Consider the following 21429-nt stretch of genomic DNA (forward strand, 5'->3'; position numbering starts at 1 on the left):
CCGGGGACCGGTTTCTGGCATTTCAGCCTCTTCGGCCCGGCTTGCTTGAATCCTGATGGAGCAGTGAGAAAGGGACTCATGTCTGAGTATACCCTGCCACACCTATAGTGGCCAAAATCGATTTACAAAAGGGGGTGGTGATGAACAGAGTGTCTGAATTGAGCAGACCACTCTTACCCAGTCCAAAGATCAGGGCTTGATCCATCACCGTTATTTATCTCACTGCCCCATCCCAGCTCAGAACCTGGCTATATGCAAATCAGTCTGTCCCTGGCCCAGTGCATCATGGGAACAGGGCAGACTAAACTACCAAGCCAATTCTTTACCAGAAAGGAGACAAGCTACCGGGGACCGGTTTCTGGCATTTCAGCCTCTTCGGCCCGGCTTGCTTGAATCCTGATGGAGCAGTGAGAAAGGGACTCATGTCTGAGTATACCCTGCCACACCTATAGTGGCCAAAATCGATTTACAAAAGGGGGTGGTGATGAACAGAGTGTCTGAATTGAGCAGACCACTCTTACCCAGTCCAAAGATCAGGGCTTGATCCATCACCGTTATTTATCTCACTGCCCCATCCCAGCTCAGAACCTGGCTATATGCAAATCAGTCTGTCCCTGGCCCAGTGCATCATGGGAACAGGGCAGACTAAACTACCAAGCCAATTCTTTACCAGAAAGGAGACAAGCTACCGGGGACCGGTTTCTGGCATTTCAGCCTCTTCGGCCCGGCTTGCTTGAATCCTGATGGAGCAGTGAGAAAGGGACTCATGTCTGAGTATACCCTGCCACACCTATAGTGGCCAAAATCGATTTACAAAAGGGGGTGGTGATGAACAGAGTGTCTGAATTTAGCAGACCACTCTTACCCAGTCCAAAGATCAGGGCTTGATCCATCACCGTTATTTATCTCACTGCCCCATCCCAGCTCAGAACCTGGCTATATGCAAATCAGTCTGTCCCTGGCCCAGTGCATCATGGGAACAGGGCAGACTAAACTACCAAGCCAATTCTTTACCAGAAAGGAGACAAGCTACCGGGGACCGGTTTCTGGCATTTCAGCCTCTTCGGCCCGGCTTGCTTGAATCCTGATGGAGCAGTGAGAAAGGGACTCATGTCTGAGTATACCCTGCCACACCTATAGTGGCCAAAATCGATTTACAAAAGGGGGTGGTGATGAACAGAGTGTCTGAATTGAGCAGACCACTCTTACCCAGTCCAAAGATCAGGGCTTGATCCATCACCGTTATTTATCTCACTGCCCCATCCCAGCTCAGAACCTGGCTATATGCAAATCAGTCTGTCCCTGGCCCAGTGCATCATGGGAACAGGGCAGACTAAACTACCAAGCCAATTCTTTACCAGAAAGGAGACAAGCTACCGGGGACCGGTTTCTGGCATTTCAGCCTCTTCGGCCCGGCTTGCTTGAATCCTGATGGAGCAGTGAGAAAGGGACTCATGTCTGAGTATACCCTGCCACACCTATAGTGGCCAAAATCGATTTACAAAAGGGGGTGGTGATGAACAGAGTGTCTGAATTGAGCAGACCACTCTTACCCAGTCCAAAGATCAGGGCTTGATCCATCACAGTTATTTATCTCACTGCCCCATCCCAGCTCAGAACCGGGCTATATGCAAATCAGTCTGTCCCTGGCCCAGTGCATCATGGGAACAGGGCAGACTAAACTACCAAGCCAATTCTTTACCAGAAAGGAGACAAGCTACCGGGGACCGGTTTCTGGCATTTCAGCCTCTTCGGCCCGGCTTGCTTGAATCCTGATGGAGCAGTGAGAAAGGGACTCATGTCTGAGTATACCCTGCCACACCTATAGTGGCCAAAATCGATTTACAAAAGGGGGTGGTGATGAACAGAGTGTCTGAATTGAGCAGACCACTCTTACCCAGTCCAAAGATCAGGGCTTGATCCATCACCGTTAGCCCTGATCTCTTGACTGGGTGAGAGTTTTCTGCTTAATTCAGAGACTCTGTCCCTCACCACCCCTTGTTGTAAATATTTTTGTCCACCCTAAGCGTGGAAGGGTATACTCAGATGTGAGTCCCTTGCTCATTGCACCATCAGGATTCAAGCAAACCGGGCCGAAGACGGCTGTAATGCCAGAAACCGGTCCCCGGGAGCTTGTTTCCTTCCCAGTGTAAGAATTGGCTTTTGTAGTTTGGTTTGCCCTGTTCCCATCATGCACTGGGACAGGAACAGACTAATTTGCATACAGCCAGGTTCTGAAACTGGGATGGTGCAGTGAGCTAAAAAACGGTGTTGGATCTAGCCCTGATCTCTTGACTGGGTGAGAGTTTTCTGCTTAATTCAGAGACTCTGTCCCTCACCACCCCTTGTTGTAAATATATATGTAAAGTAAAGTATCAGCGTATAGGATTATGCGATCCTCCCATTCCTCCGTCCAACGAAGACCCCGTATCAGCGGGTCACTTTTGACCCACACTGCTAGAGGCTCTGGAACCAGGACAAAGGGGAGTGGCGACAGGGGGCTACCCTGTTTGCGTCCCTCTCCGGAGAGGAACGGCCCATTCACTAGTACTTGCGCCATGGGTCATGTGTATAGGAATCGAATCCAAGTCAAACATTTGGAGCCAAACCTCATTTGTTCCAGTACTGTGAACAAGCATGGCCATTCAACAGTGTCAAAGGCCATATGAGCATCTAGGGAGATTACTACTGCGTTTTCTTGAAAAGTATCTTTCCTGCCTATTACCCCATTAAGGCGACGCAGATGACTGGCTGCGTTTCTCCCGGGCATAAACCTGGATTGGTCCAGATGCACTAAGTGGCAGACATGTTGGATAAGTTTGGAAGCAATTATCTTGGCTAGTATTTTGATCTCCGCATTGAGCAGAGATTGGCCTGTATGAAGCGCAATGATCTGCCAGTTTACAAGACTTATGGATAAGGACTATAGAGGCCAGTCGTTAGTCCTCTGCCCATTATCCTGTCCGCTTGCTCTCCAAGTACATTTTAAGCAGGTGAGGCGCCACTTGGAGGGCCGTTGATTTATATAATTCTATCGGGAGGCCATTTGGCTCCATAGCCTTTCCCGATTGAATACTACGGATGGCTGACACTATTTTTTCGACCGTGAAATCGCTCTGCATGAATGCTGAATCCTCGGGGGACAGCACCAGGAGTGGGAGGTCCGCCAGAAAGGATATCGAATGTTCAGCTGTGGCGATAAACACAGGAGTGTATAGGCAGGTATAATTTCTTAGTGATACTCTGAGGGTCGCTCAGAGTTTCCCCCATGTCTGTGGTGAGCGTGCGGACCCACCTGTCCACCCGCTCTTGTCTTTCAAGCCCGTCCAACAGTTTTACAGCTTTATCTCTAATTTCATTGATTTTATGTCGCGTTGCTGACTGCTTGGCTCTAGCTGCCTCTAATGCCAGGTCCCTATATAATCTTGTCTCTTGAGCTTAGTATGTGTGATGCTGCGTCTGTGTGGTCGCTCGTCAGTTTAGCTTCTGAGTCTTCTAATATGGTGCCCTCAAGTGTTTCCATTGTTCACCTCTTGTCTCTTATATTACCCACCAGAAGGGAGAGTCCCTGATCTTTTATAACCATCTTATAGGCCTCCCATAAGACTCACGCAGACTCCACTGAAGTCTAATTTTTTTACTAAGTAGAATTTTGTAGCCTGCACCAGTCCTGGCCATATCTGCGGAACCTTCAGGCACCATGGGTGCAATGAGATATTCATCAAAAGTGCTCTGCGTAACCGACGCATATCAGGCCCACAACAGGGAGTGATCGTAGATTCTTTATGTGATGAATTTGAGGGCATCTCCACGAAACAAAGAAGCACTTACTTTATATAGGTAAGAAGAACTACATTTGTTTGATTGAGATTCACATCTTTGTAGTTTCGTCGTCTTTTCTATAGGAGAATTCATGTTATCACACATTTCTGGAAGAAGACGCATGAAGGACAATCACATTGCCGATATTAAACGCACAGAAGCTTACTGGAGACATATCCTCCTGGTCCATTATGCAACTATAGTGTAGACTATGCACTACACATTCACCCAAAGAGTTAGCACTGACTAATTAACCAGTAAAAAGTACTCCAGTTGGTTAGATATTTTGTGCAGCTGTGGTTGGATAAAGGGGCTGGTGAGATTCCATTCTGGCCCAGTCACACAGCTACTGACATACCCATACAGACACTCAGCCCCCCACTCACGGGCCCACTCACACACCCATTCAACCACTCTCACATCCACTCACAGACCCACACAGCCACTCACACTACCATACAGTCACACACCTGCTTGAACACCCATAGAGTCACTCACATCCCCACATAACCACTCCCACATCCATAGTCACTCACATACCCACTCACAGATGCATACAGCAACTTGCACACTCACTCACAAACCTACTCACACAGCTACTCTCACACCCACTCACAGACCCATGCAGACACTCACACACCCACTCACTGACTCCCAAATCTACTCACACACCCTCAAAACTACTCACACAACTACTCACACAGCAACTCACACACAGTTACAGACCCATACTGCCACTCACAGTGGTTGTGTGAGTGGCTGTGTGAGTGGCTCTATGGATGAGTGGTTGTGTGAGTAGTTGTATGGGTCTGTGAATGGGTATGTGAGTGGGTGTATGAAAGGTTAAATGTGGGTGTGAGTGGTTCTGTGGAGGACATCATGAGTGATGTCACTAACCATGTCATGAGTGATGTAATATGTGAGGTCAAAAGCAGTGCATTGCGGGGGTGTAGGGTATAATTAACTCAGGTAACTATAACTGCTGAATTTCTATGGTTTTGTGCGTTGGATATCTGAGCCTAACTATAACGTCCCTGTAAGCTATGGTTTGTCAGTGATTTTTCTAGGGTTTAAATTCTATTTCCTAACTATAACATCCCTGCATGCAACCTTTGATTTGTTCAGTGAATATATAGTATAATGTAATTCATAACATATAATGTAATCACCACACACACACTTATAAGATGTATTTATTTGAGGCATTCGTAAACTGGCAGATGGAGACATAAAGAAAAATGTTGTAAAACCTATAAATGATAGCTATGGGAGTTTGGCCAGTAGGGGGGCTTCTGTAGATTTATCACAGAGAAAATTAAGATAGTACACTATTGTATTCTGCAAGAACCACTAAGGGGACAGCTGCATCACATTCAAAGCTTTACATGGTTTATTAAAATTGTGAGTGATTGTTTTATGCTTGTCAGCATGAATGCTAACTTGGCCAGTAATGCATTTTATATTCTACTTTTAAATACCGACCTTAATTTTTGCACTTTTTGAACTAAAAGCTTGCTGTATATGTGTTACCTGCCTGAAATGGTTATTTTTAGGTTGGGCTTTCCAGACAGCACATGGTGCCTGGTGCAAAAGACATGAGCTTTCCAAGAACATGCATGGGCTTGGAGCCTGTCATTACTTACCATTAGTTTATTTCCTCTCACTCTCATTTGTCTTTTAGTTATTCGTTTTTTTTGTGTCCATTTTGCGTTTGTCCCGGCCATGAGCACAGCCTCTTTAGCAATGATGTCTACTTTTATTTTCTCTTTAAGCACTCCATGAGAGTGCATGTGATTGCCTGCTGTGTGCTTCTATCCCCCAAAACTGTCTGTCCATGTGCTTTTCACCCCTCATCCACATTTCAGGTCTTGAAAGATCATAAAAATGTTACTAGACCTACAGGTCTAGCAATTTGAATAATCTATTCGACCTAACTGCAATTTGAATAATCTATTCGACCTAACTGTAATGTACTTAGACCCGTAAACTGGTCTCAAATTGTGTGATCCTAGGCAAATATTTTATTTTATAAAGCCTCCTTTTTCTTCATTAACAGATATAAGATCACCTTCAAATATGCAAGTTCAGCATTTCTGCTGTACAAACATGTTTTGTTTAAAAACTAAGATTTTGCTCCATATATAATAAGTATTGACCCCACAAATAGGGTGTACATGACCCCAGACTTGTCTCTTAGTTCACTAATAGCATTGTCATCCAGGCGGGGTCAGGAATATTTCTCAGTTCATGTTTAAAAACTCACTTTTAATAAATATATTAATAAAGCATGATGTGGTAGTGCACTGTCATTTACAGAAAGCCCATTTCGCATTGAAATGGCCACAAACTTTCCCAGTGACATACAGTTTTACTGATAAAACTACATAGTGTACAAACAACGTTTGGAAATTGGGTTTCAGCAACAATATTTATCATTTGCACATCACCAAGTAAAGTATTCTGATGTTTCTTCATCCTATAAAAATCTTTTTTTCACCACACAGAAATACAAAAATGTGCCTACTTAACTACTGAAATATATTTTGAAATGTTTGTACTGTTCATTGATTAGCTATTTCAAAGTTGTGTTAGAAAAAAAGCTTGACATCTTACAGCCTTTCCTTTCACACGCTTTGCGCTGCATTATTGTCACACAGTTCACTCGACAATATCCTCTAACCTTGCAGTCCTGGAGAGAAAAGCAAATGTAGGAAGACAAAGTGACTTTTGACATCTGTCTCTGAATGCAGAGCAAATGTGACAAGATAAAAACAAGGTTAAAGGCATTTTTATTGCTCCTTCACTTTGTACAGTATACAGAATAACTGTTACTAGTCAGCTCGACAGAACGGGTGAGTAGGCTCTAAAAATAGCTCGCCCTAGTGAGTATGCGAGTAGATTTCTCAAGGACTGGACTTGTGTTGCTCTCTCGCCAGGGTGCCTCTGTCCAAAACACTCCACGTTGCTCTCTTTTTACTGTTTGCTTATCCCTCGACAATCCGCATTGCTCTCTTTCGCCCATGTTCACTCCAATTGATTGGTTCTCCCCACCCGCTGTATTGCTTCTCTCCATCCACTCCTGCAACCAGCTCATCCTTTATTTTTTTTAAACCCCCTTGAGCTTCATTTTAAACAGTGCTTTTGCTCTACTTTTTAAAATGTTTTTGATCCATCTCAGATTGGTAACTATAAAGACAAAACAGGTCTTTTTCACTGTGGTGCATAGCAGCTGCAATGCTGTTTAACATGGCTAGAAACATTAACAAATCCAATCAGTCTCATAGGCGAGACCTAATGGCTTTGCCAGTGCTTGTTAATATGTATAAGTTGCTTTTGATTCAAATCATTCAGTCCTTTTGTTTCTTTTTTGGTCAAGCCTATACCATTCCGCAAGGAATGGATCGGGTCGAATTTTAGTGTGCATAATAATTGTCAAACCAACGGCGGATTTTCAACAGTTCACGTGAACGAGAGCGCGCTTTTCCCCCACAGGCACCATCTGTGCGTCCACATCAAAGCAATCAGCCTCCCTCCCACTGGCATCTGAAGCTTCCCCCAGCGTGCGTTCGGCCTCAGGCAGGCATTTCTCCTTCCCTAATTATTCACTTCACTTTCACGGCCGCCAGGCCGTGCATTTCTCTTCCCCCCTCCCCACAGCAATGCCAAGAGCTTGTTTGTGATTCGTGATCCTTGTGCACGATGTTTTGTACGGCTTTTTTTTAATACATTTTGGGAAGCTTGTTTCGGTTTTTGTGAAGCTTATGCACATTGGAGGGCTTTGTTTCTATATGTTTTCTGAAGGTGGCCACTATTTTTGCGAAGAGCTCGGTGCAGTCACAGAGCTCTCTACCTGCAGCTTTCAGACAGACTGCCTGTTGCGTCCTTCCTGGTCGTCCTCCTCCCATTCCCATTCCCTTTCCCAGCAGCTTGGTAGTTGATCCTGTTATCCATGACCCGCACTGCTCCATGTCTCTGGATGTCCGTGGTCGGGGAGTATGATCTGAGCCCACAGCCCCCACAGACACCACTGCAAACAGGAGCTTTTGTACGCCATTGGACAGCGTGGAGCAGTCCGCTGTAATTTGGCTAATGGTGTCTCTCCTCAGCAGAACAACACAACATCGCAACTCTGAATTAAATTAAATGTTTTTTATCAAACAATTATCAGAGGAAAAAAGTTAGAGACATTTAATTTACTGGAACGAGTGGGTTGTTGCATTTTGTGGAATATAGTCTTTTAAACTGCAAGCTGTTAACAGGTACACCTATTTTCTCCTTTAAAACGTGGTTTACTTGCCCAGCTTAATTGACCATTTTGTCAGGGATGTTCGGTGAGGTTTTGTGCAGCCCCATACATGACTTTCATCTGGTCCCCCGATTACTCGTTTTCGAACTGAATAAAGTGATAACTTCAAATGCTTTTAAAAAAGTGTTGCAAACTGATGCTGCTTTAATCACAATTGACGAATGTTTTACAAACTGTAGACACCGCTTAGTCTACATCAGACCCCTGTGCTGTGAACCAGTGACTGCAGTGTAGAAGTGCACGGTGTAGCCCCTTCCCCCTCTTCATAATGTAAACAATGGAAGCCCAGCCCTTAACATAAACAATCCTGTTTAAAGTGCTAGCCGCTGCTGCAAATTCCCACAAGCAGCGCTTTCAACTAATCCACTTATTTAAATACATAACACACTATCTCATTCTACATAATTCCGCTACAGTTCATACCATTTAATTTCTAACCACATAATGCCGCATCACACCAGGCAGCATATTTTCACTCCACTCCACAACAAAAAATGTAAATACAACCCATCTCTACATTGCACTTCAAAAAACCTTATCATCTTTTCCACGCAAGCACACTACCCCTCTCATTCCCTCACACTACCACCAACACCTCTCATCTCACAATTCCACTGCTCCTTTACATCCCTCCCTCAAACTAAATATGTCCTCTCTAAACTGCCTGCTCAAACATGCTCCCTTCATATACATCATCATACTGAATACCGGTCCACTTCTCACCCCCCCTCAGTGCCCCTCCCCATACTCCCTTTCTCTCTCTCACTCTCTCACGCACTAATCCAGCATTTCTCATATTGGTTCACTTCAAGTCTTTCAGCACAGTTTCTTTACCATAACTTTGTGTTAAATCCAAACCACAAACACACACTCTCCTCCTCTTCTTTGTGCATCTATAACCTTCTCTCCCCTTCATTTTTTCTTTCTCACACACTCTTTCTACTACTCTATTTAGTTTATTACGCTGTGTGCTTTTAACATTGGCTACGCACGGGGAAGGGTGGGGGCACGGAGTCACGTCGGTGGTGGAAAAATAACAGTAAAAAAACAAGCATTTTTGTGCCTTTCTGCCCCTATTAGACTCGTTTTTTCCAGTTTTTCTGCCCTTCTGCCGTCTGTTAGACTCGCTTTTTTGTGCCCTTCTGCCCCTTGTTAGACTCGTTTTTCCCTTGTTTTTCTGCCCTTTTGCCCCTATTTAGACTCGTTTTTTGTGCCCTTCTGCCCCTGTTAGACCTGTTTTTTGTACCCTTCTGCCCCTATTAGACTCGTTTTTCCCTTGTTTTTCTGCCCTTCTGCCCTCTGTTAGACTCGCTTTTTATGCCTTCCTGCCCCTGTTAGGGTCGTTTTTTTCCCCTTGCAACCCCAGCATCACTCAGCGCAACCCCTGCATCACTCAGCGCAACCCCTGCATCACTCAGCGCAACCCCTGCATCACTCGGCGCAACCCCATTATCAATCAGCACCACCACATTATCAATCAGCACCACCACATTATCACTCAGCACCACCACAGCACCACTCAGCACCACCACAGCACCACCACAGCACCACTCAGCATCATCACTCAGCGCTACCCAAGCATCACTCGGCGCAACCCCAGCATCAATCAGCACCACCACATTATCAATCAGCACCACCACATTATCAATCATCACTACCACAGCACCACTCAGCACCACCACAGCACCACTCTGTACCACCACAGCACCGCTCTGTACTACCACAGCACCACTCCACACCACCACAGCATCTCTCATCACCACCACAGCGCCACTCAGCACCACCACATTTTCACTCTGCAACACCACAGCACCACTCAGCACAAGCCCAGCACCACTCAACACAACCCAGAACCACCACACCACCACCACTGCATCACTCATAACCACCACAGCTTCACTCTAAACCACCACAGCACCACTCAGTACCACCACAGCATCACCCAGGACCACCACAGCACCACTCAAAATCACCACAGCTTCACTCAAAACCATCACAGCACCACTCAGCACCACCACGCACAACCACCACAAATTCAATCAACACCACCACAGCACCCCTCACCACCACCACATTATCACTCAGAACCACCACAGTATCACTCACCACCACTTTACCCTCCAACTCCACCCTCAAAATCCACCATCCAAATCCACCATCCAAGCACTACTACACACTCCAAATACACCCTCCGACTACAATCTCCAACTCCACTATCCAACTACACCCTCCAACTCAACACTCCAAATCCACACTCCAACTCCTTCCTCCAACTACAAATCCACCCTCCAAAAACACCATCCAACTCCACGCTCTAACTCCAACATCCAAATCCACCCGCAAACTACAACTACGGACTCCAACTCCACCCTCAAAATCCAACTCCACCCTCAAAATCCAACTCCACACTCAAAATCCAACTCCACCCTCAAAATCCAACTCCACCCTCCAACGCCACTACTCAATGCCACAGCACCACTCAATGCCACAGCATTACTCAATGCCACAGCATTACTCAATGCCACAGCATTACTCAATGCCACAGCATCACTCAATGCCACAGCATTACTCAATGCCACAGCATCACTCAATGCCACAGCATCACTCAATGCCACAGCATCACTCAAAGCCACAGCATCACTCAACGCCACTGAAGGCTACAGCATCACTCAGCACCACTGAACGGCACAGCATCACTCTGTGCAACCATTCAACAACAACTGGTTCTAATATGTTCTCTCAATGTTTTACGATTTATTACAAATGTCACAAAAAATATGCTAATATTTCACTTCTGTTCTTGGATTTTCATCACAATAAAATACACTGAACATAATCTTCCCAAAAGTTATTTACAAAAGTTTAAGCTATTGCCATTATAAATTACAATAACTTTTATTTAAGTATTAATTATTAAAATAAATAAAAGCTATTGTTATTTGTAATATTAATACATCTAAGTCATGTAAATACAACATATATTGCATTAGAAATGCTATAGGTGTCACGTTTGTGAAAGTTAAAACTATTGGTATTGTAAATGACAAAGCTATTAATTTCGCAATTAACAATACCAATACCTCAATCTTTCCTAATGCGAGACCTATTGCATTGCAAATGCTTGTTACTATTCAGACGACACTCAAATTATGTTGAATTTTTCAGGAAGTCCTTCAGTGTATGCTGTATGGCTCTTGAAAGCTGGATGCATTTCAACCAATTAAAACTGCTCAGAGACAATAAAAAAGTTTTACAAGCTCTGAGATTAACCCATTTCTGGGAGCTTCCTTTCTGTCAGAATTTTCTTGGTTTAAAGCCAAAACATGTACAAAACGGTGTAAAAAAAAAATACAAATTTAGGGGGGCGTGGCTTGAAGTGTCAGCATGGCGGCGTGCTTTAGACGAGCTCCGTCCGGCCCGACAAAGATCCTCCATTTATCCAGGCTCCCGCAGCAGCTTGAGGGTTCTCGAGACTCTCTTATCCTCTGCTCTTCCCTTGGCGAGGCCCTGGCGGTGTTTTCAGTGATCCGACGGTAATCGGTCGGAGCTCGGGGGCCTCGTTGTGATGAGGCCTAGTTGCGGCAAGTGGAGCTGGGGCCTCGAGTGAGGAGGCTGCCCTGGTCTGGTGGAGCGGCGGCCCCTCCGGGAGGGCCGGTGGACCCTGAGGCTGACAAGTTAGGGGCGAATCGACCCCCTTGAATCTGGGCAGCCTGGACAGAGTGAGGAGTGCCCTGGCGGCGAGAGTATTGCCGGCGATCCCGGGCGGCCGGGACGGCAGACACGTGGCGCCGAGCCTGGGCGGAGGAGCAGTGCGTTCCCTGGGGCGCTGCTGGACTCGTGTGGGGTGACCCCCCGCTCTGACTGTGGTGCCTGCGTCGGGCCCCATAGAGTCCGTGATCATCTCGAGGGCCCGTGGAGTCGGGGGTGAGGCCCGTGGAGTGTGGGTGAGCTCAGTGCTGCAGCGACGGCGCGCCCTGGGCCGGCGAGACTATGATGGTGGGCGCTTTGCCGTGATTGGTGCCCTGGGCCCCTCGACAAGTGAGCAGAGCGTGGCCCCAACGAAAAGAACCCTCTGAGTGCCGGTTGGTGACACTGTTTGACGTGGATTTTGGCGGACGCGCAGTGGACTGGCGGTAGAGCCTGCGACAGTGCCAGGGGTCCTGCAAGAGATCGTGTGGAGGCCCACTAGCAATACCGGATCTGCCTTGGACCCACATCGTTGAGTCTACATTATACTGGTGAGGAGAGTGCGGGGGGCGGTGCGGCGCCCGGAGGTCTCTTTCCCCCTCCCCCGGGACGGAAGGAACTCTTGTAGAGGGCCACGCAGGGGCTCTAGCTGGCGAATACTACTGTCACTGGGGGCCCCCATCGCAACGTGAGCCTAGGTGGGAGAGGATCCGAGGACTGGGCCAAGTCGGGCGGATAGCGGGAGACCGGCTGCCATGACGCATGGGCCCATTGATAAATTCACCAGGCCTAGCGGAGGAGCCGGAACGACTGGGGGACAGCAGGAGCCTGGGCTGGACAATGCAGCCTTGATCGTGGCGATCACGCAGTCCCGGGATATGTTGCATGCCGAAATTGGCGCAGTGGGTGCAGATGTCACACTCCTGTGGCAAGACCTGCGGAATGCTGTATCTCGCATCACAGAGGCGGAGACGAGGATCTCAGGGGTGGAGGACGGTGTTGCAGCCCTGAAGCGGCAAGTGGCCAAAATGGAGACTGCCCAGAAGGGTCTCGCTCTGCGGGCCGGAGATGCAGAGGGACGTGCGCGACGCAATAATTTGCGCTTTGTTGGTTTTCCGGAGGGCTGCGAGAAGGGTGACATGGAAAAGTTTCTTAACCAATGGCTAGAGAGCTGGCTCCCCCCGGATGCCCTGTCTCGTTGTTTCGTAGTGGAGCGGGCTCACCGGGCCCTCATCCAGAAGCCTCCTGTGGGGTCCCGCCCGCGGCCAGTCATCGCGAAACTGCTGAATTACCATGACTGCGATGTCATCTTGAAACAGGCCAGGGCTAAGGAACCAATACTATTTGAGAACAGTCGCATTATGGTCTTCTCTGACTACACACGCCTGGTGCAGCAGCAACGCCAGTCGTTCCAGGAGGCCAAGGCCCATCTTCGAGACCTGAAACTCCCATATGCTCTTCTGTTTCCCGCCTGTTTGAGAGTGGTATTTCAAGCACGCACTCACTTTTTTGACAACCCAGTGGAGGTCTTTAAGTGGACCGATGAGACAGTGAGAGTGCGACCACATACGCCGCCGGGGCTGGACTCAGAATCTTCTGTGAATGAGGCCTCATCGCAGAATGCCCGGAGATCTCGCCAGGAAGGGAATTGGCGATCCCGGTCGCGACAGCGCTCTGCCTCTGGAGGGGCCTCGGCTCGGGAACCCCCAGCCTCTGGGCACTGAGCAGCGAACCTGTGACTTGTGTAATGCGTATGCTTTATGGAGGTTTGCTGGCTACCCTTTGCGGGAAATCTGTGGTTCTGTGTTTTAGTTACTGGCTGCTGGAGGAGAATATGATTTGGGCCGTCCCCCCCCGCCCCCTCCCCCTTTGCAGGGTTTGGTGTTGGGTAGGGGTGGACTAAGATGATATGGGTTGTTGGGTGGGGATTCATTGGCATGGGGGACCTCGGGGCCCACGTTTGGGATGGGGTGCCCACCTTGCCGCGACAGGTACTTCAACTGTTTTGAGGTATTAGGGGTGGGGGTGGGGGTTTGCTTGTTTGGGGATGGGTTTGTTAGGGTGGGGTTCCACAGCCTTGGGGGGTCCTATTTGTTTGGTTTTTCTTTGTCCTTACGTCCGTATGTTCGTGAGATACCTGAAGCAACTCTCAGATGACGCATTGCGCTGATAAAACCCTGGGGCCCCATAGTACCCAGCGTATACTTAGTTGGAATGTTCGTGGGGTATTAGACAAGATCAAGTGGGGAGCGGTGATGCGACAGGCGAAGCGACTTGGGGCAGACATCCTCCTCCTACAGGAAATTCATCTGATGGGCACTAAAGCCCTGTGTCTGCAGAGATTCGGCTATCAGCAGGTCTATCATGCTGGGTTAGTGAAGGGGTCCAGGGGCGTGGCTATACTCATACACTGTAGAATCCCCTACACTCACACAAAGCTCTGGGCGGACACACAAGGAAGGTATCTGGTTGTGCAGGGTATGGTGGAGAGGTTCCTCTGGTCTTGGGTTGTGTTTATGCCCTGCCGCCATTACAGTGGTCCCTGATTGAGAAGCTATACACAGTCTGAGCAGACATCCCGGATGTGCTGACAGCGGTTGGAGGCGACTGGAATGATGTCCTGGATATCACCAAAGATAGGTTTCAGCAGGGGGGCGGTACAGGGTATAGTGAGTGGTCTGGACTGGGTAGATTCGTGGAGGCATTTACATGGCGATACACGAGAATATACATTCGTCTCTGCTGTGCACAGGTCCTTATCAAGTCTGGATTATATCTTTATTCCACGGGCGGCGGCTGGACGTGTGGAATCAGCAACGATTCTCCCGCTGGGCCTCTCGGATCACTCGCCGGTGTCTGTGGAGCTTCGGTTGGGTTGGGGGACGCAGCCATTCCAATGGCGCTTGTCGGTGTGGCACCTTCAACAAGAGGATTATAGACAACACATGCGCAAGGCGATTTCCAATTATCTTACTGGGAATGTGGGATCAGTCTCGAGTGCCGCTACACTGTAGGAAGCATTGACACCTACACTGCGGGGGATAGATATTGGATATTGGATATTGCCTAGTGCCTGGCGGCGCGGAAGCGAAGGCAGGAGGCCTTGGTGCGTGCGGAGGCCGAGGTGGGGGACTTGGAGCGTCGAGCACGACTGACGGGGGAGGCGTGTGCTGTGAGCCAGCTTCTACTGGCGCAGCAGTTCTTTGCGGCGTTGCTCATGGATGAGGCCAGACAGGTGTGGCTATCCACGCGCAGTAGAATTTGCCAGTGGGGGGATAAATCTAGTAAAATGTTACATAGGCTCTGTCAAGGGGTCTTTCATGCCCAGAAGTTTCCCGGGATTTTAGATGGAACAGGGGATCCGTCAACGGACCCAAGAGAGCTGGCGGAGAGTTTTGCTCTGTATTATGCGGAGTTCTATGCCCCACGGGAGTGCCTGTCGGCTGATCAGGTTCACAAATTCATAGCAGATCTGCCCCCTAGGACTGTATCTGATGAGGTGCGAGATAAACTGGATCTTCCCCTGACAGATGAGGAACTGGGCACTGCCCTGGGGGAGTTGAACTTGGGGAAGGCCCCCGGTCCCAATGGCTTCCCCAGTGAGTTCTTCAAGAAATACAATACCCAGTTGGCCCTGCATTATCGGGCGGCGTTGGAGGAGGCCAGAGATCAGGGCAGGCTCCCCCGGATTGGAGGCATGCGGAGGTGGTGGAATTTCACAAGCAGGGTCGTCCCCCGGAGCAGCACTCCTCCTATCGTCCGATCTCGCTCCTCAATGGGGAGGCCAAGGTCCTGGCCAAGGCTTTGGCTAATTGGCTCCTTCCCTATATCTCAGGACTGGTACACCCGGACCAGGCAGGTTTTATGCCGCAGAGGGTGACCAGACACAATATCAGACGGGTGCATGTGGCGATGGAGGCAGTTAAGGGCATTGGACAGCAAGCTGCGTTTCTCCTGGCTGACATTGACAGAGCATTCGACTCTTTAAGTTGGGTGTATTTGTTTTCACTGCTATTGCGGCTTAACCTGGGCCCTCGTTTCCTGTCCTACCTGCGCCTTCTGTACACTGACTTAACAACCTCGGTTCGCGTTGCGGGAGCGGTCTCTTCTACATTTCAGATCCGGCGCGGTACCCGGCAGGGGTGCCCTCTATCGCCCTACTTATTTGCCTTGGCTATGGAGCCGCTGGCGGTGTGGGTGCGCATAGATGCACAGATGAGTGGGTTTGAATGGGCGCAGGGCCCGTCAGACAGAATTGCGCTCTACGCAGACGACGTCCTCTTTTTCCTTACGGACCTTCATAGATCAGTGCAGCGTCTTTTGAGAATCTTGCAGATTTTTGGGAGTCGTCGGGTCTCTATATGAATCCCCACAAATCCACACTGTGGGTGCTGGGAGAGCAGACTCATGTGGTAGGTGACTGGGCCGCTCCGCTCCAGGTAGCAGTAGGAGGACTTAAATACCTGGGGGTATTCCTGTCGGATATCCCGGCCGTGTCCTGGGAGCGGAATCTGGTGCCGTTCTGGGATCGCGTACGGGCCGACCTCAAAACCTGGTCGCGTATGCCGCTTACCATACATGGCAGGTCGGCGATTTTTTAAATGGTTGGGCCCCCACGCCTGCTGTATCAACTGCAGCATCACCCGTACCCAATACCGCCGAGCTGGTTTCGCCAGGTCAACTCTGCGTTGGGTCAGTTCCTGTGGTGGGGGGGAGTGGTTCGTGTGGCGTTGTGCACATGCTTCCTCTCCACCTATTGTGGGGGGCTAGCGACCTCGGATATCCTCTCCTACTACCAAGCCTCCCATTTATTGGTGTTAAACGAGTGGTGGTACGGGGATAGGACTGACCCAGCATATGCCATGGAACGATACCTGATGGGTTCAAATACACTACACACCATCCTCTACTCGGCATCCCTGCGAAATACGCTGCTGGCGGCCACCCGGGGGGTGTTCCACAACTGGCGGCAGGCTTTGCGCTGTATGGGGTGGTGGAACTCTCGGACAGCGGAGACTCCTCTGTGGCACAACGGACGGTTTCCTGCCCTGGCGTCGCTGCAAGGCTTTACGGGGTGGGACCGCATCGGCATCTCGACCTTAGGGGACGTGATGCATGGTACAACACTTAAATCCTTCCAGGATTTTAGGGATGGCTTTGAGATGCCTAAATCCCAATTCCTCAGATACCTTCAATTTTCCCACGCCTTGTCCCCCACCCTAGAGGGGTTAGAGACTCTCCCCGAATTCAGCCCACTGGAGGCAAAAGTGTTTATGGGAGATCTGGAGACGAAGAAAATATCTCACATTTATCAGACACTGGTCACAAACAATTCCCCCACACTACAGAAGCTTAGGGAGCTTTGGGAGGAGGACGTAGGTGGGCTAGAGGAGGAAGATTGGAGGGAGGCGCTAGCCGCACCCATAGCGATGCGTCTTCGCCTTATCCAGTTCAAATATCTGCATAGTGTCTACTATACGAGGGTTTGTCTTTTTAGGTTCTGCTCGATCTTTCTAATCAATTCATTGTGCTAGTTTCATGATGTTTTCTTCAAAGACATACTCTGAAATTTATTTTGCCTATCTTCTCTTTCTCCCAGAAAGTAGAATCCACAAATACCTTGATTTCCCCTCATCTTGATTTCTGTAATGTGGTCTATTAGCCTTTTATGCAATACTGAACCTTCAGCTGATTCGAAAGTTGGTTGCCAGGCTGATAATGGGTCTCCGGTGGAATGACTTTATCCCACTGGCACTTGTTTCTCTGCACTGTCTCTTTTCATAAAGCTCTTTATGACCCTAGGTCATCTCCCCTGACCAAGTTTTTAACACCTAAGATCAGCTGGGGCATTAATTCTAGAAAATCCCTAGGTAAAGTGCACTATGATTAGGGCTCCCGGCTTTATGGTATTTCTTTTTTTGCCATTTCCGTCTGTGTTTATCCATATTTATTTTTTGCTAATTTTATCTGTATTTATCCAAATGTATTTTGGGTTTTGTGGAGAAATGTACCTGAAATTAGTATATTTTCACATTTATTTAACCTAATATATATGCACTCATTCTTGAATGTCCGCCAGGTTTCAGTGCTGTGAACACCAGCAGGAGATAAATCAGTGGACTTATATGAAAATATGCAAAATGTCAGTATCAACCATGTGCATATCTACTGCTGTTAAAGCCTCTTTACTAAAATTGCTTTCTTTTTTAGACCCCTTATCTATCAATCCACACATTCATTGGCCTATCAGTCATGGCAGACAGTATTTAGAATTACTCAAAAAGCCACTCAATTTCTGTTTTTATCTACATTTAAAAATAAATACAGACAAGAAAATAAATGTTTTCTGTCTGTATTTATCTGTAAGAATCAGTAAAAACGGTAAACAGGGAGCCTTAGCTATGATTGGTAGCTGTGCTTTTTCTGCTGCCACAGCCATGAAGTAAAATGCTCTACTGTCAAATGACCGATAGGGACATTGTCGACATCACTAAGTTAGCATGTGCTCTGCTGCCATGATGCCGCTTTTGGGCACGTTACTACATAACTTTATTTTTGCAAGACTCTGTTTATGCCTTTCACATGAGAACCGTCTGCTTTGTGCGTTCTGTCTGTCCCTGGAGTTTAGTCTGAACACAGTGAAAAAGGTTGATAAACAATGCCCCTTGTTATTCTGTTCTGGTCAGTCCCTAGCACCTAGACAAAACACGCTAACACAGCTGCGCCTGCTGAAAACAGGTGCTTTGATATTATGGGAATGCATGTTTGGTTAATACACACTTGGAGAGGGATCTTTCCAGGGAGACGAGCTAGGAGGTTTCTATGACGTAGATATACCATCTAGGCACTAAGGTATTGGGTCTGCTGACAAAGCCCAGAGATCTTCTCTCATACAATATTTCTTCTCACCAAGGGGAAGTGGTTAGGCCTTATAGCCCTTTATCCACTGTCTTTATAGGATGACATCTCCCTTTATGATTTATGAACTTGCTACAATGCTGTGTTGAGTATATGCATTTTGCTGTTGGTAGTGGCTCATATACTGCATTTTAAACTGTACTCGTGTCTCGGACAATTCTTATTGTGGACAAGTATGAGTGAGTGAGCGAAAAGGAATGTCTTGTTACTGCGATTCCTGAGAGAGTCAGGAGTTTTGTGTTCTGGGATGTCTAATCATTTGCATCTTTGTGATGGTTTAGGAGAGCGAGTAAGACACTATAGGTTGTCGGTCCTGAGATTGTGGGTACTGAGGCAGTAGGAAGGCTTAGCCCCTAACACCAAGGCCCCGTATTCCTGTGCATAGTTCTGTGTGTGTGCAGAATCCCTGCAACACTACCCATTTCCATGCGTGCAGAAACCCATTTGTTGACATTTAGAAAATCTCTAAAAATATGACCTTTTTCTCATAAATTTTAATCAATATTAATCATACACTTTTTGATTTTGCTGCTGTGCTGTGTTTTAGTGCCAAGATACCCATTAGGTATTCTTTGTGCACTATAACACGTAGTATCATAACATAACAATGACAACATTGCTTACAAAACACATTTATAGAGCCAATACAAATTCAGGTTATGCTTCATACATTAACTTTGTGTCTTATACAGGGTTACTCTCTACATAGTCTTGTTTTATTAACCACTTCCGCGCGGATGACAAAGCCAGCTCTTCATGGGCGTTACCTGCGCTACGCGCATGACGAGCTGGCTTTGTCACGTAACCCGCGATTTTTGAAAATCCAGCGCACAGCGGGAAAACGCAGTAGCGCGGAAGCGGTTAAATACAAAACCACATGGTGTTGGCTTTCTGGCTAAAATAGCTTTCAGCTTTCTTCTCAATTTTATTGTGCCCATAATAAATTGTTCTGCACAAGGAAAATTTGACCACTTTAGGTAAAAAAATGTCATTTTATTGCAAACATTTGGAAACTCTAAAAGGGTTGAGTTGTTGGACGAGATTGGTAGAAAGGGTTGGAGACGGTTCACCCCTTTTTATGTGTGAATAATATGCGTTTCAAGCACAGCATGCTTTTTGGTGTCTGTTTCTTTTTAAATTTTAATTAGCAGATCTTGAATTCACAGGAATTAGCATAATATAAGTAGAACAATTTTTTTAAAAAATAACAAGATATCTTGATTGTTGGATGTCAATACTTTTTTTTTTATCAAACAGGGAGTTTCTTTTCATGGAGGAAATATGATCTTAGAATGAAAAAGTGACCTAATTTGTTTTAGGACATGGCTTTAGAACAAAGTAGACTTTTTCATGTGGGTCTATAGAGTGAAATTAATACCAAATAAAGAAAGTAGAACAAGAAGTTTGAAAATGTTAATTCAGCTGAACACTGTACATACCTTTTGAAGTGACAGTCTGATGCAATGAGACCCCACAGCAACGGGATGATTCTGAGGGGAGCAGTGTGCCTGCTGGGTGTGTATCTCCTCCCTTGTACATTTCTCACAAGTCATGGCTTTTCATTAGCAGCTTTCGTCACATTTTATTGATTTGGATACCTTGTGTCTGCTTGCTTTTCTAGCCCAAGAAGAAGAACATGACTGCCTATCAGGTCTTCTGCAAAGAGTTCCGGGTAAACATAAACGCTGACCACCCTGGGCTAGGTGAGTGTGCCACGTGCAACTTCAAGTCAACCTGGGGTAGCTAAGTGAGTGGTGCACTGTAACCAATCAACCTAGGATAGGCGAGCATTATGGCAGTTGCCATCAACCTGGGGTATGTGGTAGTGCCATTTGCCATTGACAATCAATCTGTGGTGGGTGAGTGTACATTGTTCTGTTGGCAGAGTGCCTGGGCTGGGTGAGCTCAGTGATCTATTACCTGTCATCCTGGAGCAGTTGAACGTATTGCAAATTAACCTGAGATAGGTGAGTGGAATGCATAATTGCCAATCAGTCTGTGCTGAATGCTGTTTACTATTGCTAGTCAACCTTGGTTGGGCGAGTGTAGCGAAAATGAATCTGGTCTGCGAAAGCTGTGTACTGTAAATGGTCCATATTTCAGTTCTTTTTGGCGTATATGAGAGTCCTGTGCTGTTGCCAGTCAACCTGTGGAAGGTGAGTGTGTTGTGTGCCATTATCAATCATGCATTGGGCCCCTGCCCTGTCCTAGCGTGGCAGAATGGCACACTAGCAAAACATGGACTGAAGACTACTTGTACAAATCCATGAGTTTGTAGATGATTGGGTCAAAAGCAGGGATATATATATAATTGCTTAAGGCATTTTTGTCCCATTTGTATAGATTTCGGTGAGCTGAGTAAGAAGCTGGCAGAGGTTTGGAAACAGATGGCAGAGAAGGACAAACTGGTGAGGATCAATCATGCAATGTCTTTTGAGAGCCTTTTTTTTTACTTGTTTTTATTGCAATTTTTCAAAAGAATATACAAAAAGATCACTTCACATACAATGACAAGTATGTTGACCATTTGTTGACAGACATAATGTCATATATAATGGCGCTAATTACATAGACATCAACAACACTACAGATTAATACAGTAATAAAAGTTTGATAAATCAGATCCGTATTACCTTCTGGCTGAGCCAGCAGTTATGCTACCATGAATGAGATTTCAGTCAGTAAGTTCAGGATGG

The 21429-nt window shown here is 47.1% G+C and overlaps 1 protein-coding gene across 2 annotated transcripts in view; it reads left to right on the top strand.

Annotated features, from left to right (window-relative positions):
• The window catches only part of HMGXB4 (HMG-box containing 4), a 264459-nt gene that overhangs the window by 154191 nt on the left and 88839 nt on the right, over window positions 1-21429 (top strand). For both annotated transcript variants that reach the window (XM_086962893.1, XM_086962899.1), the window contains exons 5-6: window positions 20355-20436; window positions 21077-21141. In XM_086962893.1, the coding sequence (XP_086819019.1) occupies window positions 20355-20436; window positions 21077-21141 (147 nt within the window). The remainder of the gene's footprint in view (window positions 1-20354; window positions 20437-21076; window positions 21142-21429) is intronic.

The sequence above is a fragment of the Lissotriton vulgaris genome, chromosome 1_1 (genome assembly GCF_964263255.1).
Source record: "Lissotriton vulgaris chromosome 1_1, aLisVul1.2, whole genome shotgun sequence".
In the NCBI taxonomy this organism is placed as follows: Eukaryota; Metazoa; Chordata; class Amphibia; order Caudata; family Salamandridae; genus Lissotriton; species Lissotriton vulgaris.